The 24006-nt window shown below is 36.7% G+C and overlaps 1 protein-coding gene across 6 annotated transcripts; it reads left to right on the forward strand.

The window, feature by feature from the left end:
* Positions 1–1601: 1601 nt before the first annotated feature.
* Birc3 (baculoviral IAP repeat containing 3) lies at positions 1602–21488 on the forward strand. 6 transcript variants are annotated; one of them, XM_078046929.1, is made up of 10 exons: positions 1768–1919; positions 4643–7239; positions 7777–7826; positions 7932–8031; positions 8641–8719; positions 9483–9531; positions 11519–11761; positions 20282–20536; positions 20767–20808; positions 20922–21488. In XM_078046929.1, the coding sequence occupies exons 2-10, from the start codon at positions 6830–6832 to the stop codon at positions 21113–21115; spliced, it is 1422 nt and encodes a 473-aa protein (XP_077903055.1). In that variant the 5' UTR covers positions 1768–1919; positions 4643–6829; the 3' UTR covers positions 21116–21488. The 6 variants fall into 6 exon arrangements, with proteins under 6 accessions (XP_077903053.1, XP_077903055.1, XP_077903052.1 ...); XM_078046927.1 differs by lacking the exon at positions 1768–1919 and adding an exon at positions 1602–1761 and having other exon boundaries at positions 4643–7826; XM_078046926.1 differs by having other exon boundaries at positions 4643–7826.
* Positions 21489–24006: the final 2518 nt, after the last annotated feature.

The following is a 24006-nucleotide window of genomic DNA, read 5'->3' on the forward strand; positions in this document are numbered from 1 at the left end:
AACATTTGTAATATTTTTATATTGTTTTGACCAAATTGTGTACTTACAGTAATGAATATAAGAAGAAATTTTTTTGTTGGGTGTAGTAGCATACGCAGCTTTGGAGGCCAAGGCAGGAGGATTGCAAGTTCAAAGTCAGTCTCAGCAACTCATTGAGATGCTGTCTCAAAATAAAAAATAAAAAGGGCTGGGGATGTGGTTCAGTGTTAAGCATCCCTGGGTTCAATCCCTGGTATAAAAAGAGAAGAAAAAAAATCTATGTTTACATTTTGTAGATCCTTTGCAAGGACAGCAAGTTTTATGTTTTAATGTTAAGTTAAAAATGGGCAAGGGAGTTGGGCACCATGTCACACCCCTACTCAGGAGCTTAGGCAGAAAGATCCTTTGAGACCTGGAGTTCAAGGCCAGCCTGGGTAACATAGTGAGACTCCTGTCAACCCCCCACTAGCACAGACACAAAAAGGCCAGGGAAGTTTTTTTTCAAAATTCTTCTGGTGTAAGGGTCACAAAAATATTTCAATAATCTCAAGAGTGAGCCGGAAATGGTTTAGAAAGTCTTTAAGGCTCGAAAATGGATTGAAATCTCCATGTGACAAATGAAGTTAGTCTTTCTAATAGTTGCATATGGAACTTTAGCTGTTAAGAACAGTCAAATCGACCTTAACCAGAAGATGTCTCAGCACAGTCCAATTTTGTGTTGAATGTGCTGTATTCCATGCCCATGGGATGATGAAAATACTGCATAACCTTTATGGTTCTGTCTTTGATTGACTTTAATCCACCAGAAGACACAAAAATCAGATGAGCTCTCTCAATCCATTTGTTAACCTGGCATGTAATGTTCTTAGATAAAATTGCTTACCTTTACTGCTTAAACAGAGAATGTGGAGGGAAATATGGCAATGCAGTTAGACTCAAAGACTTCAGGTTTCTGTGAGAATGTAAATGTTATGTCCCAGAGACTTCTTTTGTAACACAAGAGGCTAAAAGGAAGATTTTTCCCCCCTAGGTCAAGCCATCCTTTATATCATCTGACAGAAACAACGCACGTATTAAGACAATTCCAACCTTTAAAACAGTGAAAATAAACTATAAAGGAGAGTTGCATGATATCTTTTTACATAATCCTATGCTTCTCCCCCGCCCCCCTTTGGTACTGGTGGAGATTAAACACTTGGCTTCACACTTGCACAAATGCTTTTGTGTTGAGCTACAAAGGGTCTCCCTCAATTGCCCTGGCTGGACTCCAATTTGAGATCCTCCTGCCTGAGCTTCCTGAGTAGCTGGGATTACAAGCTGCAGCCACCATACCCAGCTCTTAGGCTTCCTTTATGAAGCAAAACAAAAAGTGAAAATAATTAGAAAGATTTTGCAGAGTTTCAGTTTTTTTTTTTTTTATGTCGAACTTTTTGTTTAGTAGATTGGAAAAATCTAACATTTTTGTCTGTAAAGTACACGGTGGATGGAGGCTGGGAGGCAGAGGCGTTGACTTCTTCCAGTCAGGCTGACCAATGATCTCTATATCGGTTGTCAAGATTTCCTCTGACCCAAGAACAATGAAGCAAAGGTCTTTCAGTAAATGCCACACGGATATGTGACAGTGAAGTCAGGCATGTGGAGGGTCATGGAAATCCCCGAGTGGGTTTGCCAGGCCACTGATTAAGGGGAAGTGCGTGTGGTTATTACCGCTGGAGTTCCCCTAAATCTTAAAAGGAAAGCACCGGCGCACATGCAAACCACTGGGAGGACAGCAGGACGAGGGTGTGTGTAGGTGGGGGCGGGGACGTGGGGAGTCGGGGCGCGGCCTTTAAAGGCCGCACGAGACTCGGGCCCGCCCGAAACTGGCCAGGCGACTGGTGTACTGGGAAGACTTGGCTGCTCGTCGCCGGTGCGCGTCGGCCTCGGTGGCGAGGGCTGCTGTGAGTGTGCGCGTGTGCAGTGCATCCCGGCCTCCCGCGGGGGTAGGGGACGGTCTGCGGGGGCCTGGGGTCTCGGGGCTGGGCGCGGAGGACCAGAGTCCAGGGGTGGCGCGGTACCAAACACCGCCTAGAGGTCTGCTGCAGATTGGCTACGGAGCCGTTCGGATCCGATCCCGGACTAGCGAAAGAGCCTTTCCAGGGGAGCCCCAGTGGCTGCCGCGGAGACTTGGCTGGGGCTGAGGATTCCTGGGGCGTCGTTGGTGGCCGGGAGACTCTTCGGGCTGTCTCCGCTGTAGTCACCCACCGTACGGTCTATCTTGCTGCTAGGCGTTCAGTTTCTCTTTCACTTTTGGGGTGAGCCAGTTAAATGCTGAAGCTTTGGCATTTTGATTGGATTGCCAAGAGGTATCACCTGGTCTTTGGGAGTGCCAGATAAGATTCAAGACAGAGAGCCTAACGCAGAGAGCTAGCACAGTAAGGACTCAATAAGATATTTAAAAAGATCAAATGGAGGAATGTTTCCAAGTGGTGGCAGAAGGAATGCAGATTTTTGATTATTTTCCTGGTGATCAGCATAGAAATCCAATAGTGCTCTTAATCTAGTCGGTAAATCATGCAGGTATTTACCTGATGCTAAAATAACAATAATATGAACTTGCTATTTGTCACCGACATTAAATGTTGCTACCTGCTATATGCTAGGTTATCTTCTGAAGACTTTATATGTATTTGTCACGTTTAATTATGACAATCTTATGAAGCAGTTATGATAACTATCTCAAATTGAAAATGCAGAAAGTAAGGTCCTGAGGTACTTAATTGTTCAAAGTCACACTCCTGGTAAAAGGGTGCTAATTTGTTTTGAAAATCCAAGATATCCGATTCCAAAGCCTGATAGTAAATAATCATTAAGCTGCCTTTGTAGTCATGGGTGTAAAATTGATGTTTTTAGTACCATGTAAATGTGGGTACTGTGACCATATAGGACTTAGTCAAGTTTGCTAATATTTACTTCTTCAACAAGAATATTTTGGGCAAGGTCTGAGGCTTGGTAGTAGAGTGCTTGCCTCGCATGTGGAAGAACCTGGGTCCAATCCCTAGTACCACCAAAAAAAAAAAAAAAAAACCCCAGAATAAAACAAACAAAAAATCCACACCAAAAAGTCAATGTCTATGTTCTATGCTAAGTTGTCTGTGGCTGTTGAGGAACCGAGGGCTGGTACAGAAATCATAGTTCCCATTCTGAAGGATGTCATAGTCTAGGGGGAGAAAGAAGGAAAAGGGATATTAACTAGTGTCAGAGAGATGGGATATAACTGGTGTCAGAGAGATGGAAATGTTCAATGTCTGAGAGGATTGGGATACCCAACAGCCCTGGGATTAGGGAGGTTGCTCATCAGAAATGGTAGAGTAAGAAGAAGAAAGTTGGGGGACCTGAGCATATCTGAGAAGGAACCACTAGAAAGGAAAGAGGAATTTCAAGAGTAGTATCAGGGAAGTCAAGGGAATAGAGCATTTTTAAGAGGAAGTGTTCTTCCCCAGAGTCAGAGGCAAAACTTTCCATTAGTTTTGGCAAGGAAGTCACTGGTAGTGTTAATATTATTTTTTCAGTGATGCTGGTATAAGGAGTAAGTGGGAGGGAGTGAAGTGGAGACATTGATGGTAGATACATGTTCAATTCCTTTGTCCATGAAGGGAGAGATGAAGGGGAATTGCTAGAGTAAAAAAATGGGGTTTAAAGAGGATTTGTTGTTGTCATTTGTTTCCATTTGAAAGTTGAGATAGACTTCACTATGACTGTTACAAGGAAGGAAGAGAGCCAGTAGAGAGTAAGAGTTGTAGACTTGAGGGGAGATGGGATTCAGAGCTAGTGAGGCAGTAGGAGAGCATGGAATTCCACAGAGGGACAGGTCTTGCCTTGAGGCAGTAAGGAGGTTGTGAGCAAGAAGGTATGGATGTGAGAATGTGAAAGACCCACTGCCCAACAATGCCCTTTTCTTTAAGAAACAGAAGGCAATAAGTGAAAATGAGGAGGGGAAAAATTTGAGGAAGGTCTTGAAGGCTTAGAAGAGTTGCATAGGACCATGGCTAAAATGAGTTCTAAGGGACAAGAATGAGTCTGAGTGATGCTGGTCCCAGATTTTGAAATACTGTGGTCCAAGAAAAAACTTATTTTGAAATGGTGAAATTCATAAAAGGCATGTAGATTAAGAGCATTTTATCAATGTTCATTTTTTTTATTTCTATAATTGTACTATGGTTATGTAAGATGTTATTTTTGGAAAAGTTGACCACAGAGAATGTGGGAACTCTGTATTATTATTTTTGTCAGTTTATAACTGTAAATTAACTTCAAAATAAGACAATTTAAAAATTAGCAAAATATTATAACCAAATTCTATGCCAGCCAAATGTAACATGTCTACTTGACACCAGCTTGAGAGCTCTGATCATTGTATGGGACTTGTTGGCCTTGGTGATGGCTAGGGAAGCACTTTTATTTTTTATTTGTTTTATTTTGGTTTTGTGGAGCTTGCACATGCTAGGCAAGTACTCGAACACTGAACTATGTCGCCAGTCCCAACTTGTACAGCATCTTGTACATGATAGGCAATTAGTAAATACTACTGTTCTATTTTAGAGAAAATACTTTAAGAAAAAATGATTATGTTACATCTATGAATTATTTGACTTTTAAAGATCTCTCTCTCTCTCTCAAACAGGTTTACAAAGGACACAAATTGTTTTACTACTTCTAGCTTTTTTTTAGTTTCTTCTATAAAGCAAAACATCTCAAAATGGAGGCCTAAAACCCTTAAAAGGGACCCAGTCTAATCTCGGGAGGTAGTTTTGTGCATGAAATAACAAATTAATAGTTAACTGAACTTTTGGTGTAGTATCCAAAGAATGTTAATTTTTAAAAATCGAATTATATGAACTGTAACTATAATGATTTTTGAATTTGATTTGTAGAAGTAAAGAAGTTGGAAGAAATGGTTGAAGCACTCTTTTCAAAGTTGGCTAGGCAATCTCCTACTAATTGCTGTTAGAGTAGAAAAAGTACCTGTGTTTGGTCAAATTTAAAAATGAGTGACAGTTACCAGGAACCAAGAGCTGATATTTCACTATCTGCAAGATTAGAGAAATATGCAAATGAAGTATTTGACATAGACAATGACAAAGAATGTGAAAACCAAAACATTTTAATAAGTTCAACAAATTTAGAGGAAATAGGAAAGATAATCATGATAACTGATGAAGAAATTATCACGTAGAAGGCCACTGATATTTTAAAAGTCTAAATTTAAGTTTTTCAAATAGTCTCTTATCTCTGAGAATGATGAAGATAAGAATGATGGCTAAATAGTTACATATTTTTTTCAGAAAGGAAATTTATGTAAAGATAACTTTTTTTTAAATAACAATATGTAACAATTTTGACCATGGGAAGGCATAGTGAAGTTGGTCACAGTAACTTTTGAGGAAATAATCATTGGTAACAGTCTCTGAAGTTTCTTCTGCTACCTGGAAATCCCGTTCAAAAATAAGTCTACATTAGAAAACACCAACATCTGTGGGCTCAAAGAAACCATACCTGCCAACCACTGGTAAAAAAACAATCATAGAGATTGCTAGTATTATTGACAGAGAACCTATTTGTTAACAGCTTGTAAGTCATAATTGAAAACTTCTAATTTTTGAGGTTTCTGTGATAACTTTTAGTTTGGTTTTTGTCATGATAAATTCTGGTTCAAGGTACACTGTGAAATAATTTCTGACCCAAGACATATTTATATGATTTGATGATTCATCTTAGCATATAGACTTGGCATTTTGTAACTTTTGATTGTTTTCAAAATTAAATCCACTATCCGAGAAAATTTGATGTAACCTGAATATAGCAATGAACTTCAATATCATTATTGGTGATTTGTGGCAGTCTCCATTTTCAGCACCTTCTATCTACCATAATTACCAAGGGTAATTGGTTCTAGCCAATTACATCATTAGAACAAAGAAATGGTAACATTGAGTTATCTCAATGGCATGAAACTGGGTCCAAAAGACCAAATAAGCAGATACATTAGTCTCTAATGATTTATTTTAAAAAGAATGTTTAATTTTTTTAAATTTCATAACATCACAAAAATGTTCCTGATGGTCAATGAGGAAGTAATTATTATATAATAAATATTGAAAACAAGTTTTAGATGGCATTCAATTCTCTTACTACTTAATCTTCAGAGGGAAACTTCAGATTTTTGTTCTTCTTATTAAAATGATCATAAATGGAAGAATTACTTAAATGAGAAAGATTTGGGATAAACCATATTTCACTGAATCTAAGATGCCTTCACGTATGAGTCATACTATTATTTTATGTATGTCTAAGAAATAAAAATGTTGCTAACTAAAATATGCCATTGATTTAAACTACCTCTTTATGACAGATATCAAAGCAAGTATCTTTAATTAAATCAATGACCTATGGTAATGTAATCTTCCTGTGAGATATGAGATCGATTTTGTGCTATTTTTTTTTTGCTACCAAATTTTACAATTTCCAAACAAAATAAAACAAACATACACTGAATATTTTTGTGTGTGATGCTTATGGAGCATAGCTTTCTACCATGAAAAGAAGCTAGCATTATGAGGCAGACACTTCTGCAGGTTGGTGAGGCCACTGCTGTACCCTGGTGGTCTGCAAAAGCTGACCTAGGTGAAGAGGTGCTTCCTGATAATCTAAAACACTTTATGCCTCTAGGAAGGATTTTAATTTTGTCACAGGTTAGTATGTAACATCTTATTTACATTGTATGTATACAGGTTATACAAAGATGCCGTTGTAACTGTCCCTTAATATGCATCAGTGTAGAATTTAGACTCTCTCCATGTTGAAACCCTAAATGCATAGAAGAAAGAATGAAAGAATTCTCATTTTAGATGTTCCACCTAGAAGTAAAACTGATAAAATTAAAAAAAAAAAAAACATGCACAAAACTACCTCCCCAGAGAAAGGCTGGTCCCTTTTCCTCCTCATCCATTTCGTTATGAACATAGTAGAAAATAGCATCTTCTTATCAAATTTGATGAAGAATGCCAACTCGTTTAAAATGAAGTATGACTTTTCATGTGAACTGTATCGGATGTCCACATATTCGACTTTCCCCTCAGGGGTTCCCGTCTCTGAAAGAAGTCTTGCTCGTGCTGGTTTCTATTACACTGGTGTGAAAGACAAGGTCAAATGCTTCTGTTGTGGCCTGATGCTGGATAACTGGAAACAAGGAGACAATCCTATCGAAAAGCATAAAAAATTGTATCCTAGCTGCAGCTTTGTTCAGAATCTAAATTCAGTTAACAATTCGAAAGCTACTTCTCAGCCTTCTTTTTCTTCTTCAGTAACAAATTCCACACATTCATTACTTCCAAGTTTGGAAAACAGTGGATATTTTACTGGCTCTTATTCAAGCTTTCTATCAAATCCTGTCAACTCCAGAGCAAATCAAGATTTTTCTGCCTTGAGGATAAATCCCTACCATTGTTCAATGAATACTGAAAAGGCCAGATTACTCACTTATCAAATGTGGCCATTGACCTTTCTGTCACCTACAGAACTAGCCAAAGCAGGCTTTTACTACATAGGGCCTGGAGACAGAGTGGCTTGCTTTGCCTGTGGTGGAAAATTGAGCAATTGGGAACCAAAGGACGATGCTATGTCAGAACACCTAAGACATTTTCCCAACTGCCCGTTTGTAGAAAATCAGTTTCAAGATACTTCAAGATACACCGTTTCTAATCTGAGCATGCAGACACATGCAGCCCGCTTTAAAACATTCTTTAACTGGCCTTCCAGTGTTCTGGTTCATCCTGAGCAACTTGCAAGTGCAGGTTTTTATTATGTGGGTAAGGAACTTAATCTGATAATTTAAAAAGTTCAGTATGTTTTATTTTATACATTTTAGTGGGATATTATATGTATTTATAAGTTTTGGTCTAAAATAATTTTAGGTCACAGTGATGATGTCAAATGCTTTTGCTGTGATGGTGGACTGAGGTGTTGGGAGTTGGGAGATGATCCATGGGTAGAACATGCCAAGTGGTTTCCAAGGTAATTGTTTTGAAATTCTCTTTGCAAATGCTTGTGATTATCATGAAGTGGGTTTGATGTGTTTGCCCTCTAGTCAGCTGTCTTATTATTCTTTGTTCAAAAAATATATTTGTGACTAAGTTTAGAATGGGTTATTTAGAAAAATAATTACTTAAAATGCTTTAATTGGTTTAAGACAAAGAAAAAGTAGGTTTAGGATGTTTTTATGTAAAAATTTATATATTATATTAACACAAAAAATCATAAAGCATTTAAATCATATGAAAAAGTACTAGGAGTAAATCAAATTTGTGTTAATTATGGTAGCACCTTAATAAACAAATAATAAATAAAAGATTCACATGCAAAAATATGAATCCTATTATAGAATATTTATAGGTTAGTTTTATCAAAAAAAATTCAAAACAAAGAAATACAGTAGAATTAGTTCTCACTGGGCTAAGATTTATTTATTCTTCTAAGCTTATAATCAGTGATCTAAAATGATTCTGGATTTGGGATGCTTAGACAGTTTTTTAATAGAATAAACACACAGGGATGATAAATTTATGTTATTAAATTTCCTTTCACTTTTATAAAATTATCCTTCAAACTTTGTTTATATTTGAGGTGTGAGTACTTGATAAGAATTAAAGGACAAGAATTCGTCAGTCAAGTTCAAGCCAGTTATCCCCATCTGCTTGAACAGGTAGGTAGGGAAGTTTCTTTTTTTCCTTTTAAATCACTGGTTACCAACAGACAGTTTGTTTTTAATAATTATAAAGTATATTTTAGTCAAAAGACAAAAGTTTAAAACACATTTTTCTTTTTCATAAAACTTGATATGGTCCTAGAAAGTACTATTCTTTGGAGAAAAATAGATCCATAATTCATAACCCCCTGAAAAATAAGATTTGTTATCTTTGTTTTCAAGCATTCCTCCAATCAAGTTGAGGGGAAAAAATTGGCTGGAATAGTAGCATATAATAGGTTTGCTATAAAACTTTTTCTTTAGAAGATTTGAGAAAGAATGTTATTGTTCTTTCTAATCTTTCTGGGAGAGCAAATGACAACTTATATAATAGTTTGGGGGTCAAAAACTGCCTAGCTGTGGTCAACAGACTGATATAGGGTTTACTCTATCCCAAAAGAAAACCCAGGAGCATAAGATCTGTTAATGAGAGGCAAACTGATTATCTCATAGATCACTGAAGAGCTTTAGCCCTTTTCCTGCCTTCAGGAAAATAGATTTTATATGTTAGTACAAACACATACAGAGAAACTCTGTTGGTTTATGGCTGAGAGAATAGCTGGTGGATGTAAATAAAATACTTCTTATGATTTAAAAAATTATTTTGTCAGTAAACCAGTCAGCTTGTAATAAATTTTAAAAAGTAGGTCTATTGGCTCGTTTTTATTGTGATGGGCAGTATGAAGTTTATATTTAACTGATATACATTTTTTTTCTGTAGCTGTTATCCACATCAGATACCCCAGAAGATGAAAATGCAGAGTCACCAAGTATGTATAAACATAATTACTTCATTGAGATAGACACATTTAGCATTATTAAGATTAAAAGGTGATAATAACAATATACGTTTGTATTGATTTATCATTTACAATGCATTTTCAAATATATCATGTTGGTATTTCTCAAACTTCAGTGCATATCAGAATTACCTGTAGAACTTTAAAAACTAGTGCAGATTTCTAGTTTATGCCTTCAAACCTACTGAATTGAATCAGAGTATCTAAGGGTAGGACTTGGGTATCAGTAGTTAGTGGATTTGTTTTGTTGGTACTGAGGTTTGAATCCAGGTCCTTGAGGATGCTAAGCATATGCTCTTCCACTCAGCAATATCCACAGCCCTGGGCATCTAATTTTAGCAAAATACATACTTCTAGTCTAACCCTTATTCTTGGACCAGTATGGGAAGAGGTGTACTGTGATATTAGATTGTTCACATATGCTTTCTGTGAAATAAAGGAGAGTAGAAAAATAGTATTCCCATCCTTTAGTAAAGACCCCAAAGCTCAGAGAAGTTGAATGACTTGACCCTTACCTTAGAACTAAAAGGGGGTAGATCAAATGTTTGAACAAGTGCTTCTATTTCATTTTATAGCATAAAATAAAATAAATATACACGTATTTACTATTCTTAGGGAAGCATAGGAAGCAGGATAAGCATGACTCCTGCTCTCATGAGCTAATGATCTTATGGATAAAAACAATACACAGATAGGAGAAAGGGATTTGGTGGGGAAAATAAAGTGTGATATGAGAGTGCCTGAGAGAACTAGAGGATCAGAAAAGGCTTTCTGGAGGAAATACTCATCTTGTCAGAGAACTCAAGGAAAAAGGAGTCAACCAGGTGACAAAGGGAAGAAAAGGACATTCTAGACATAGGGAACAGCATATGAAAGGCCTGTGTGAGATAGAACAAGCTCATTTGAAGAACTGAACAAAATTCTATATGGTCAGAAGTAGGAGTTGCAAACAGATGAATACATGAAGCAGGCTGGCGTAAGGGGTCAGCACTGCAGACAGAATTTGACCCAAGACCTATCGGTTTGTGACTTCTGTCCTAGAGAGCAGAATGCAAATAATTGACAAGGGATGAAGCTGAAGAGGTAAACAGGGTACAGATTGTATGTGTGATTATAAGCTACAATGAAATTGTTGATGGAATTTAAAGAGTATAGCACAATCAGATTTGCGGTTTTTTTTGTTTTGTTTTGTTTTTTTAAATCACTCTCGGGCTGGGGCTGTGGCTCAAGCGGTAGCGTGCTTGCCTGGCATGCGTGCGGCCCGGGTTCGATTCTCAGCACCACATACCAACAAAGATGTTGTGTCCGCCAAGAACTAAAAAATAAATATTAAAATTCTCTCTCTCTCTCTCTCTCTCTCTTTAAAAACACACACACAGGGGCTGGGCCTGGGGTTGTGGCTCAGTGGTAGAGCGCTGGCCTAGCACGTGCAAGGCCTTGGGTTCAATCCTCAGCACCACATAAAAAATATATGAATAAAATAAAGGTATTGTGTCCAACTACAACTAAAAAATAAATACTTATAAAAAAAAATCACTCTGGTTGTGGCATTGAGAATGGGCTGGAAGGGAACACTATTGTAGGAAGCCATTGCAGTAACAAAAGTGAGTGACGACAAAGATCCCTTTTGAAAATATGTATTTGATTTAGAAAGCTCATTTGTTAATCCAACACAGGGAAAAGGGAATCTCAATTCTTTGATCTCTGACATTCTGTTTCCTTCTCCTTCTTTTATATGTATATGGTATGACAGATAGCAAATGTTTTGTATCTAAATACAATCTTCTATATTCTTATTTTGGTAACTGAACATATATATCATTTTAAATATAACAAAGTTTGTATAAAATAGTGCCTCTACATTTTCTAGTGTTTTAGGTTTGTGATATTTTAATAACTTTCAATTTTAAAGCATACAGACTATCCTAATGTGTGTTAAATTCTTTGTTCCACATAGTTGTTCATTTTGGACCTGGAGAAAACCATTCAGAAGATGCTGTCATGATGAATACACCTGTGGTTAAAGCTGCTTTGGAAATGGGCTTCAGTAGAAACCTGGTAAAACAGACAGTTCAGAGTAAAATCCTAACCGCTGGCGAGAATTATAAAACCATCAGTGATCTTGTATTAGATTTGCTTAATGCAGAAGATGAAATAAGGGAAGAGGCAAAAGAAAGAGCAACTGAGGAAAAAGAATCAGGTATGTATTTTTTTAGTATAGTCTCTCTTTCCATAAGAATGTGATATCACTCTATGTATCTTACTGAAAATATACTAATTGATCAGTCAACCCAGTCATATTTTTTGTATGTTTAGTATTCTGAATTCAAATTCTGAAAAAAATTTTTTCACACTAAGATATATAGGAATTGCTGCTTAACTTGAAAATGTGTACGTTAAGAGGAAATATTTTTTTCCTTCTTTCCCTTATTTCATATTTTACTCTGAATAGTTAACTTTGTTGAGAATTTTAATATTTATTTTTTAGTATTTGGTGGACACAACATCTTTGTTTGTATGTGGTGCTGAGGATCCAACCTGGGCCGCACGCATGCCAGGCGAGTGCGCTACCGCTTGAGCCACATCCCCAGCCCCTGAATAGTTAACTTTGAATGCAATTATTCATGGCACATTTTTAATCACTGGCTAGTTGCTCACTCCCCTTTTCTGTAAATCAGGGTGGAATAAGGGGCAATTATTAATTTTAATATTAGCATAACAGTATGTCTCATCCTGTGACTAAAAATGAATACACAAATTGTGATTAAGTGTCCTACATGCCCATACAAGAATGGAGTTCCCTTCCAATGACTTTTATTTAGGCAAGTCCTAGGATACTGTTTCACATTCATTCAGGCAAGCTACCATGTCCTCCCATGATAGCTAGCCTGTTAGCTACTCTGTTCTCTATTGCTCTGCCCAGAAACTGTCTCCCTTGGGGGGACACACTGCATCTGGTTGCAACTTCTGTTATCATTCTGACTAAGCAAAGAGAAATGCTGATCTCTCTTGCTGCTCTTTCCCAAGCTTGGACCAGACCCTGTCTCTTCAACACAGTTGAAGATAATAGACTGCCACTCTTAACAATCTCTTACTGGAGATTTAGGAACAGGAGGAAGAAATTATATCTCAGATGGCAATTTACAACTGGAAATAGATGTGGCCTCATTCTCATAAATCTCTCTACCTAGTGTCTGGTCCATCAATGTGTAGCTCTAGCCAGTTTACACAAAAAACTAGGAAAGTTACGAACATGGTTTCCTTTATAAGGGCTCCAAATATTCAATACTCAGAGAGAGCAAAAAGCTTGCACTTGTTTTTGTTCACAGCCATTTGAGATCTATTTCTTTCCAGGATGATTGACAGAGTGTCCACCCCATTTAAGGATGAACCTATTCCACGCATGAAGATAAATATGTCTTTTGCCCAATTCAGACAAATGTATCTGAACATAGTAATACAGCATCACACATTTATCAACGTGTGAATTACTTAGTCTACACACCACCAGTACAGCAGGAACACAATCCAAGTCAATATCTGTCCTGCCTAGTCAAGTTCTTCGCTTTTCATTGTGAAGTGGACATTAGGCAAGTGTGTTTTTTCTGTAGTCATCTCAGTTTTTTTTTTTTGTTTGTTTTTGATACTGGGGATTGAACCCCTGGGGTTCAGACTTCTAAATCACTGGGATTATGGGCTAGTACCACCATGTCCAGCTGTCATCTGAGTCTTAATCACTGGTCATCACTCAACAATTGCCCCCAAATCTTCACATTTGTTGAGAAACCCAATGATGTCTAAAATCATCCACCTGTAGAAATGCTTATATTTCTTCCAAATAAAATTAACAAAGTCTCCAGAGATGACTCCAGATTGACAATGTACCATGATTTACATTGTCAAAAGGAGCTCTTAATGTCACCCTTCTATGTCTACTACTTAGCAGGCTGTCTGCACATAGCCTGTGCTCAAGAAAAAATTTTTTTGAATGAGTTAAGGAAAATACTTGCATTTAGGTTATTGATTATATTATAGTATTCCAAGAACAGTGGCAATTAATTTCTTAAATAAAGAGGCAATTTAGGAAATTTTTTTCTCAGAAAAAATAACGTTTCAAAGATATATTCAAGTCTTCACTTGTTCCAAATGTATATTCAAGCCATAATACAGTCTACGACTTTGAAATAAGAACTTTTCCCAAATACTAGCAATAAAATTTTAGAAATCTTAGGAATTTCAAAGAGGCTTGGGGTATTTCTCAATGGTAGAATGTTCAGGTAGACTGCTTGCCTAGCATGCACAAGGCCATGGATTCAATTATCAGCACCAAGAAAGAAAAAAAGTAGTTCAGAGAGTTTATTAGGCTAAGCAAACTGTTATTAGAAAAATAAATGTTATTTTGAAAAGTTAATGTACTTCAACACCAAGTATAAGTTATATTTTATTTTCTAATATATTATTACTGGTCTAATATAGATAATTTAATGGTATAGTTTGTTCTGAATCTTCTATACCTCTATTACTTTTTTTTATTCCTACTCTTTAAATTACTAAGGCTATTTTTAAAATTTCTTCAATAGTTATTTATAAAGTATCTTTGTAAATATACTATTCTAGTTTCTGGTCCTTTTCTCATTTATTCTCAAAGCTTCAGTTATTATATTCAGAATGTATATCTTCATCCTTGACTTTTTTACTAAGTATCACTTCTTATTCTTTTAGAGATGGTTGTATTTATGTGTCCATATTAAGTCAATATGTCTTAAACCTCACAATCATCTGTCCTAAAATAATTATTCTTCAGACACCCAGCTTCTACCATTAGTTATTTTATAAACAGCTTTATAGTAGAAAAATAAATAAATTATAAAAAGAAATAGCTTTATTGGTTATGGTAAAGTAAATAATAAGCTTAGGTTCTTAGTTCAAAGAGATGATAAAATCAGAGTTTTTTTTTCAGTACTGGAGGTTGATCTAGGGGTGCTCTACCACTGAACTACATCCCCAGCCCTTTTTATTTTTTTTTTATTTTGATACAAAGTCTTACAAGTAGTTGCCCAGGCTAACCTCAAACTTTTTATCCTCCTGCCTCAGCCTCCAGGGTAGCTGGGATTACAGGTGTGCCTCACGGTACCTGGCAAATTGAGGTTTCAATCTACATAGTTTTTTTTTTAACCAATAAATTCAAATTTAGATCTTGAAGGAAAATAAGATGATTGTATAAGGTCAAAAGAAGGCAGTCATTGACAAAGAGGATTTACTCTTCAAAATGCTGTGAGTTTTTTCCTCATTATACAATATTTAGGTAATGGCCATATATCTGATTTGAGAAAATAATTAAAATTTCCACTTAAAAATTTTAATCTTATTGAGTTAACAGCTTAGCTGGATCACAGAATGAATGAAAGCACAAATCATGATGCCACCCTGTCTCAGTTTGACTTTGCTAGTTATGTGTCCTTTGGCAACTTATTTGCCTCTTCGTGGCTTTGTTTTCTTGCCAAGGCCAATGTCTCGGCTTGGCACCAGAATCACGAGGCACTCACAGCTTTGTAGGTTCAAACAGCAATTCTTTATTCCAGCTCTCACACCGCCTCCACACAGGTCCAGGGGCAAACACGTTCTGCTGTCTCCCGCACCAACCACCTACTCCACGAGGCTATCTCCAAATCCCATTTTAATCTCACGAGAACTCAATGGGAACAAGCAGCAGGAACACCCTAATCCCAGCAATAATCTTCAACTTCCAACTTCCCTAAAACCCATTATCTTAAACTGGCAACGCCTTAAACTCAAGGAGCCGGTTACTTCCTCAAACCTGATCAGCTCTAAACCCAGATCTGCCTTGGTCCTTGAGCAAGGTCACCTTATTAAAGCATGCATGCAATGTTCCATCAAATGTCCTCTAAGCAGCATGGGGTACGCTTGGCAAGGAAATTTCGATGCGTCATTCCTACTTGGTAATGGCCCTCAGCATCTCCCCCCTTCTGATTAATTAAACAACAAGCAATGCGGCTTAGGACCGTGCCTGGTAGGTTGTCCAATTCAACATATGGTTCTTACCCGTCATCGGATGAACTGACCTCTAGGCGTCAGTCCCCTGTCTTAGGTTGAATCCACTGCAATCAGATCAACCCGTCGCTGACTACCGGTCCAGCATTCAGCCATGCTTGTGGATAGGCCTAAGCACCAGTGGGGGGGTGAGGTTCTTGCCTCACCTCTGTTGGCCCCCAAATTTAACCTTGGTGCCAGTGGGGGGGTGAGGTTCTTGCCTCACCTCTGTTGGCCCCCAAATTTTAGACCATCACTAGTAGAAGGGAGGAAGATACAGAAATGCCACGACACCAAGCCAATTGACGGCTCCTTTGGAAAAATTGCGTCACTGGTGACACCATCAGCAAAGATGTCAGCATTACCACAATTAACATGGGGTGCGCTGGCAAGGAAATTGCATCACTGGTGACACCATCAGCAAAAATATGCCAGCAGTACCACAATTCGCTGCACCAGACGATAGTTCACAATGCATGCAACTGATAAATAGTCCAGGCAAGTTCTGCAGGCAGTTCAAAGTGGAAGAGTCTATCAATATGTCCATTTCCTCCCAAAGTAAATCAAGTCCTTGATTGAGCATTACTTGTTGAGTTATATTCATTGATGCATCAGTTTATACAGTTTACTGTGGTAGCTATCATAGAAGCTGTAGTTTGGTTTTCTTAGTCTTCACCGGCACTGGGATGGAGATGGGAATTCTGGCAATGATGTTAAAGAGACATTATCCTGAACAGAATTATTAAATATGATGAAAAGGAAAAGTGAAAGTAAACAAACAGATCTGTTAATCACCTTTAAAAACAATAGTAAGCAAACAGATCTATTAACCACCTTTGAAAACAATCATTAACAGCTGTTTACCTAATTAGATTAAACCACTTAAATCACGTGAATAAAAAAAAATTCGGATCCATTTTTTCATGAGCGCTCCTCATATAAAAATATGGACATACACACATACTGACATGCAACACAAAACAGGGCACACATAACATACAACATATAAGACAATAATAACGGCCTTGTAGCTTTACCTAGGTAAAATCTCCATTGCAATGTTTAAAAACTCCACAGTCAAAAAATAAAACACAGTCAAAAAACAAAACTGATCAGAAAAACATTAACCTAGGTTTGTATGAGCTCAAAAATAAAATAGAACTTTATGATGTGGGAGAAAGCAATAATAAAATAGATATTGAAAAAAGCACCGTGGTAAATCACTGTCGCAGATGTAAGAATAGCCAAGCTGGAGCTCTGGATTTCAGCTGTTATGGATTTCAGTCAAATCATCTTCTTTTTCTGTAGAAATTGTTTTGGTTAACCTCTCTGGAATCCAAATCGGCTGCTGTTCTCCCTGTGGGAACACACAAAGGGAACCCCGACTCCAGACAATAACTGGGTCGGGACCTTTCCATTGTCCTGTTAGAATATCTTTCCAAAGTACCTTAGGCTTATGTACATTTTTCGGATACATATGTCTTTCCGCAGCACTAAGTCCTGATGAATCCAAATTTAGAAAGTTTAGAGTAAAAAGGGTTATTTTAAGTTTATCTTTGGGGGATATATACCCCTTAAAGATCCTTTTAAATTTAAGTCTTTCAAAAGCATTTTGTCTTAGTTTTTAGAATTACTTTAGTCCTTTTAATTTTTAGATGTGGTTTTAAACCATAGTTGTCTTAGCCTTTTGTATTTTCTATCTGAAATACCTTTACTTGACATTTTCAACCTTTTCTATCTTATTTCTATCTTCTAGTTTTCTACTAAGGTTTTTATATTTACCCTTAGTAGCTTTTTTCTCTCCTAGTTTTCTTTTGTTTCCTATTTTGTGGGTTAAAAATTCTTGTCTTTCTACATCTTTTTTATCTTTCTACATCTTCTCTCTCTCTCTCTTTTTACCTTCCTGTACTTCTGCTTTTGAAGTTTTCTACTTCAAATTTTTAATCTTCTTTATCTAAATCTTTTATCTTATTATCTTCCCATTTTCATGGGTTATGTTTTTTCTCCGTCATGAAGGCATCTTAACCACCTTCAATTTAACCTTTTAAAGCCTTTTGCAACTTACTTAGACATTTTACAACTTTTTACTTTACCACACAGATTATCTCATCTCCCTCTTTTTGGTTTAATAAGTACATTTTAATAGTTTGATGAGTAAAGCAATCTTTTATTCGCCATGAAGGTATCCCAACAACCTTCAATTTAACCTTTTAAAGCCTTTTAATTATCATCTATACTGTACTTTTAAATGTACTTTTCACCACCTACCGCTTCACTCTTTTAAACGAGGCTTAGATTCTGTTTAAATCGCTTTAATGTTAGTTTACATGGCTGACCTTCAACCAAAGGCTTTTTACTCCATTAAGAAGCTTTGTCTCAATCTGCCATGTACAAATACCTTTTTTTCTTCTTTCTTCCTTTCTCAAGCTTTTAAAGTAAGTCTAGTTTCCTCAAAATCTTTTTAAATGACATTTACAACTTTTTACCACACAGAGATTATCTCATCTAGAAACATTTCTTTAACCTTTAACCTTTTATATTAAAATATATTTCCACATCTTGAACCTTTTTATATCCCTTTTTTAACCGTTAACCCTTTTATAAATTCACATTCTGAAACAACCCTTATACAATTTTTGAATTTAGACAAATTACTCCACTTTAATAAGATGAAATATTTTTATGTTTTCTAAGGTACTATTATACTGTAATTGAAACCCAACTGAAACTTCTTATACTCTTTGTATATAAATTACACATGATAGAATCTTAACTCTTAGTAACCTTGTTTCAGCAAAGACACAGACCAAAGCAATATTAAACCTTTTTCCATTCACCAATTTATGAAAACACACATAATGTTTAAATATATTACCTTATGGAACTTAATAAGTAAAGAGTACTTGATTTCATATCTAGTGGTTGATATTTTAACACTTTAGCTTTGTAAATTAATCAGATGTCTGTAAAAACCAAAATCTTAAACAAGTCTGGTAAACAGAACTAGCCATCTCTTTCTTGTTGAAGAAAAATCCTTCTACAGGATACCATGATGGTCCTATTGATATACTTAATAACCTGTCTTTAAAAAGCCATGGGCTACATTTTTGTATTGTATCAACATATGCCCTAGTTGTTCTTGGTCTCACTGGGGTGCCTCCTTTCTCTAACAATTTCTCTTCCTTGGAGGCAAACAACTTCAAACCTCGAGTCAACCATTTTCCCCAGTTTGCCTGAGAAAGTTCTAGGAACAGGCAACTTGAAATAAAAACAAAATAAATCAAAACAAGAACACGTTGGTTTTTGAAATGGTCACCCATTTTTTTGCTCTCCTTCAGGATCAAGCAAATTCACTTACCCCCAAGCTTCAGACATCCCAAGTACGGGCCACCAAAATGCCAAGGCCAATGTCTCGGCTTGGCACCAGAATCACGAGGCACTCACAGCTTTGTAGGTTCAAACAGCAATTCTTTATTCCAGCTCTCACACCGCCTCCACACAGGTCCAGGGGCAAAACGTTCTGCTGTCTCCCGCACCAACCACCTACTCCACGAGGCTATCTCCAAATCCCATTTTAATCTCACGAGAACTCAATGGGAACAAGCAGCAGGAACACCCTAATCCCAGCAATAATCTTCAACTTCCAACTTCCCTAAAACCCATTATCTTAAACTGGCAACGCCTTAAACTCAAGGAGCCGGTTACTTCCTCAAACCTGATCAGCTCTAAACCCAGATCTGCCTTGGTCCTTGAGCAAGGTCACCTTATTAAAGCATGCATGCAATGTTCCATCAAATGTCCTCTAAGCAGCATGGGGTACGCTTGGCAAGGAAATTTCGATGCGTCATTCCTACTTGGTAATGGCCCTCAGCATTTTCTCATCTGTTAAACGAAGGAATTAGTACTTACTTCAAATGGCTATTGCTTTTGCCCTCTCATATCTGCTCCCAGCTGCAGCTGTTAATTAAGGAAATATGGGACAAGAGTCCCATATTTCTATTTGTCTTTTCCTCATATGGAGAATGAGGAAAAGACAAATAGACACACATAGAGAGAAAACAGTGGGGCTAGGTGGACAGCCAAACTCTGATGCAGAGTTTGACTAACCCTGAACTAACTCAGCATGTTTATTGTATAGGTTTCATCAAAAGGTTATTTGTGGGAAAGTTTTAGCAAAACATGCAATCTGAAGGATGCAGGACTGGGAAGACATTAAGGTCATCTTGTTTTGCTCAGAATTCTCTATTCCTGGGAGTTGGTGTCTGAATTCAAGGCCTCTGCTGATAACTCTGAACCTTTACAGAGTTTCTTCAGGCTGGTATCACCATAGCAACAGAGCCATCTTGACTTGCACTTTTGCACAGGCAGTTCCCAGTGCAACACAGCCACAAGAAAGTTGGAGCATGATTCATATAACTGTTCTCCACAGGCTATTATGAGGATGAAATGGGGTAACATGTGGGGTACCTAATGCAGTGCTCAGTGTCATTTCTCATAATCAGCGTTATCATCAGGCACAAGCAGCAGATACCCCAACCCTAGCAATCAATATCAGAGCCTTACTAATGGTAAATTGAAGATGGTTTTCATTGACTTGTATATATAAGTGTGGAAGAAAGTTTCTGAGCAGAGTTTGAACATCTTTGTGTTTGTTTTCTTTTTTATAAAGGAGATCTATTATTAATTCGGAAGAATAGAATGGCACTTTTCCAACATCTGACTTGTGTAATTCCAATTCTGGATAGTCTACTAATTGCCAGAGTGATTAATGAACAAGAGCATGATGTAATTAAGCAGAAAACACAGACTTCTTTACAAGCAAGAGAACTGATTGACACCATTTTAGTAAAAGGAAATACCGCAGCCACTGTATTCAAAAACTCTCTACAAGAAACTGACCCTATGTTATACAAGCATTTATTTGGTGAGTGCAAGAAAATTATTTTTGGGAAGTTCCTAGGTCAGTTCCAAAATACTCTCAAACAATTGGTGATTATTGAAAAGAATTCAACCTAATTTATTAAACTGCACAAAAAGATTAAAGACTTTTGTTGCCTTGACATTATGAGTGTTTGGCCAAAGTCTAAACTACTAGTTTGAAAAATATATTCTTATTTGTCATAATAATATTTTTTCTTTCTTTTATTCCTTTAGTGCAACAGGACATAAGGTGTATTCGCACAGAAGATACTTCAGGTAATAATATTAACACTTTAAGCTGCTAGAAAATATTGTCTTTATTTTCTTGTTTTTTTCTAAAGGAGGAGAAGCAAATTGCCTTTTATTATTTTTTTTTCCCTTTTTCTCAGATCTACCAATGGAAGAACAATTGCGGAGACTACAAGAAGAAAGAACATGTAAAGTGTGCATGGACAAAGAAGTGTCCATAGTGTTCATTCCTTGTGGTCATCTAGTAGTATGCAAAGATTGTGCCCCTTCTCTAAGAAAATGTCCGATTTGTAGGGGTACCATCAAGGGTACAGTTCGTACATTTCTTTCATGAAGAAGGTCCAAAACTTTTGTCTAAACTCTGAAATTAAGGGATTAAGTATATTATGATTTTAACTTTTACATTCATTTGCTTTCCTTAAATTTATTTATTTATTTGCAACTTGAAAAATTTTGTTTTATATACATATGTTTATGTAAATATATATCTAAAATACACAAACAATAACAAGAGAATGATGGGCTTTTGTTCATGGAAACAAAAAATAGGAATAGCACTACAAACACAATAATAAAGTTTCAGCATCATTGAAATTATAAATGAAGTAAGATTTAAGATATATATATTTGTCAAATGACTTTTTTACGGACATGGCATTTTTGCAAATAATTTTGTGAGGAACAATTTAATAAAGCAATGAAAATTACTCTTATTCTTGGTATCTTGATTTCTATGATATTGGATAGTTCAGTCACTCCAGATTCTTTCTGTACCTCTTTAAGGCCTTTTGAATGTTGGACTGAGGTCTAGTTCCCTTCTGGAAAGATGCTTCTTCATTTATACTTGTAGAGCACAGTACAAATGTGCTTTTTTTTTTTCTGTAGGATATTATGGGATGCTTTAGACAAATGTCAAGCAGTCCCCTCAGTAAGTTTGTTTTTTCACTTGCTTATTGATTCACCTAGGAAGTCATGTGTGCCAGTCCTACCCACTGGGGGAAGCCTTTTTTTTTTTTTTGGCACTGAGGATTGAACCCAGGGCTGCTTAACCACTGAGCCATATCCACAGCCCTTTTTATATATTTTATTTAGAGACAGGGTCTCACTGAGTTATGAAGTTCCTTGATAAGTTGCTGAGGCTGGCTTTAAACTCATGATCCTCCTGCTTCAGCCTCCCAAGCTGATGGGATTACAGACATGCACCACCGCACCTGGCCCTAAGTTTTTATTCATACCACTCAAGTATTAATTCCAGGAACTTAGAAAGTGGACTGACTAGCAACCCTTATGACCAACAGCTTGTTCCTGGAAGTAAACTGTATTGTCAGTGCAGCAAAATTTCCTTTTCTTAATTTTTTTGGTACTCAACATGTCCAACTCATAATTCTCTATCCTTTGTTTCCTACAGGGATTTAAAGCCAGAAATAAAACTGTAATAGGGAATAAAAGCCAGGCAAAGGCTTTTTAAACTAGTTCTAGAGATCTGCTAGAAAGATTGGGAACTATGCAAGGGGAAGGAGGGAAGAATCCATCTCTTCATTCTGGTGCTGGATGACCATTTCCTTGGGATGAAACCAATCTACCTCTGCTAAAAGGCTCAGCTGGCTAGCTACACTATAACCAGTGACCTCCTGGCGTACTAGGATTCATTAATTGTAATATTGCTTGGATGAGTTGTTACTTAGCTATAGGATATATATTTAGACACTAGACCTTTTTTTGTAACCTCTGTTTTTTTATTTGGCATACTACAGTTAATATTTGAACTTATCTTGCCACATCCATATAAAACTTTTGTTCATTTCTCATTTTTTTATAATAAATAGCAGAAATAACCAACTTATTTATTCAAATGTTATTTCTCTGTTAAATTAAAAATATGTTCTGAAAAAAATATTTTAGATTATAAAAATGGTAACTCCATTTGCTGACCATATGTCAGGCCATATTTTGGGGTGCTTAAGTGTTAATCCCTTTGACTGCTTCCAGCTCCACTCCCCGCTTAACCAGTCTTCAGTGGCCATAATTGGGTGGATTACTTACACAACATACACTGTATAATAAGTATTATAATAAGTATTATAATTATATAACTGTATAATAAGTATTATAATTCAGAACTTTGCAGTGGGTTTAGTTTCATAATTAGGAAATATTAGGTAGCTTCTACCTTTTTTATTAATTCCCTTATATTGCTTGATGCAATTGCCTATTAAGTTCTTTTGTGGTTACAGGACATGTAACCATCTCCTTTCCATGAAGGTGCTATCCTTTGGTTTTGTGAACATCAGAGTGGACAGTGTAAATATGTACTAAGTACATTGCAGGCAAAGCAGACAGGTGTGATGTTTAAGAAATTTATTATTTCAGCAGCAACACTAATACTCTTGAAACAGAATATCAGTGGATTTGCATTTCTTTCTACCCCTACACCTCTAATCAAGGAGATTTTGGTGAAGTCTAATTTCCAGAGTTTATACCATACAAATAATTGGCATTTTTTTTACAAAACTGCTCCCCACCAGATTATCATGACCCTGCAGAATCTTCAGCCTCATTTCCTCCACTTTCTCCACTGCTTACTATTTTCCAGTCACCTTTCTTCAACATGGCAAAGTGCTTTTTGTTTCAGGGTCTTTGTTTAGGGATAGAAAAGGGAGTCATCATTTTCCTGTTCATCCAAAAGGGTCATTACCAACATTCCCTAAAACAATAGGTCAATAAGAAAACCAAGACAAATTTATTTTATCATAATTTTACACGACATAGAGGCCCTCAGGTTGAAGACGGCAAAGACCTAGGGTGAACAGTCTGTTTTCATGCTTAGGTTCTGTGAAGCAGGGACAGCTGTGTAGGAATATGATTGGACAAAAGGGTCTGAGCAAATGGGAAACCCAGCAAGGCCAGTCTATTCAGAATCCTATTGGCCCCTTAGTTGGGTATGGGCAGGGCCGCTGTGGAATGAGGGTCCTAATTTCTTTATGACTACATTTAACACAGAAAGGCAAGGGGAAGTTTGGAGTAATCATTCTAGTTTTTATGGCTGGATTTGGGGAAAAGGGGTACTTGTTTCTATGACCCACCTTGGGGAAGAGGAATTCTGGTTTCTATGATTCACTTTAAGGGAGAATGAGGGAAACAAGATCAGGAGGTCAGAGGAAAACTTTGCTTCTAAATCCTTAATTTTGCATATAATTTTCTGAGCAACAACAAGTACTCTTCATT

Source organism: Ictidomys tridecemlineatus, chromosome 4, assembly GCF_052094955.1.
Source record: "Ictidomys tridecemlineatus isolate mIctTri1 chromosome 4, mIctTri1.hap1, whole genome shotgun sequence".
Lineage (NCBI taxonomy): Eukaryota > Metazoa > Chordata > Mammalia > Rodentia > Sciuridae > Ictidomys > Ictidomys tridecemlineatus.

Excerpts from the sequence above, each read along its gene's own strand:
- Birc3 (XM_078046927.1), top strand. The coding sequence starts at position 6,830 with ATGCATAGAAGAAAGAATGAAAGAATTCTCATTTTAGATGTTCCACCT. Across the intron at positions 8,720-9,482 it reads ATCCCCATCTGCTTGAACAG|CTGTTATCCACATCAGATAC; the intron begins GTAGGTAGGGAA and ends TTTTTTCTGTAG. Across the intron at positions 20,809-20,921 it reads TCGCACAGAAGATACTTCAG|ATCTACCAATGGAAGAACAA; the intron begins GTAATAATATTA and ends CCTTTTTCTCAG.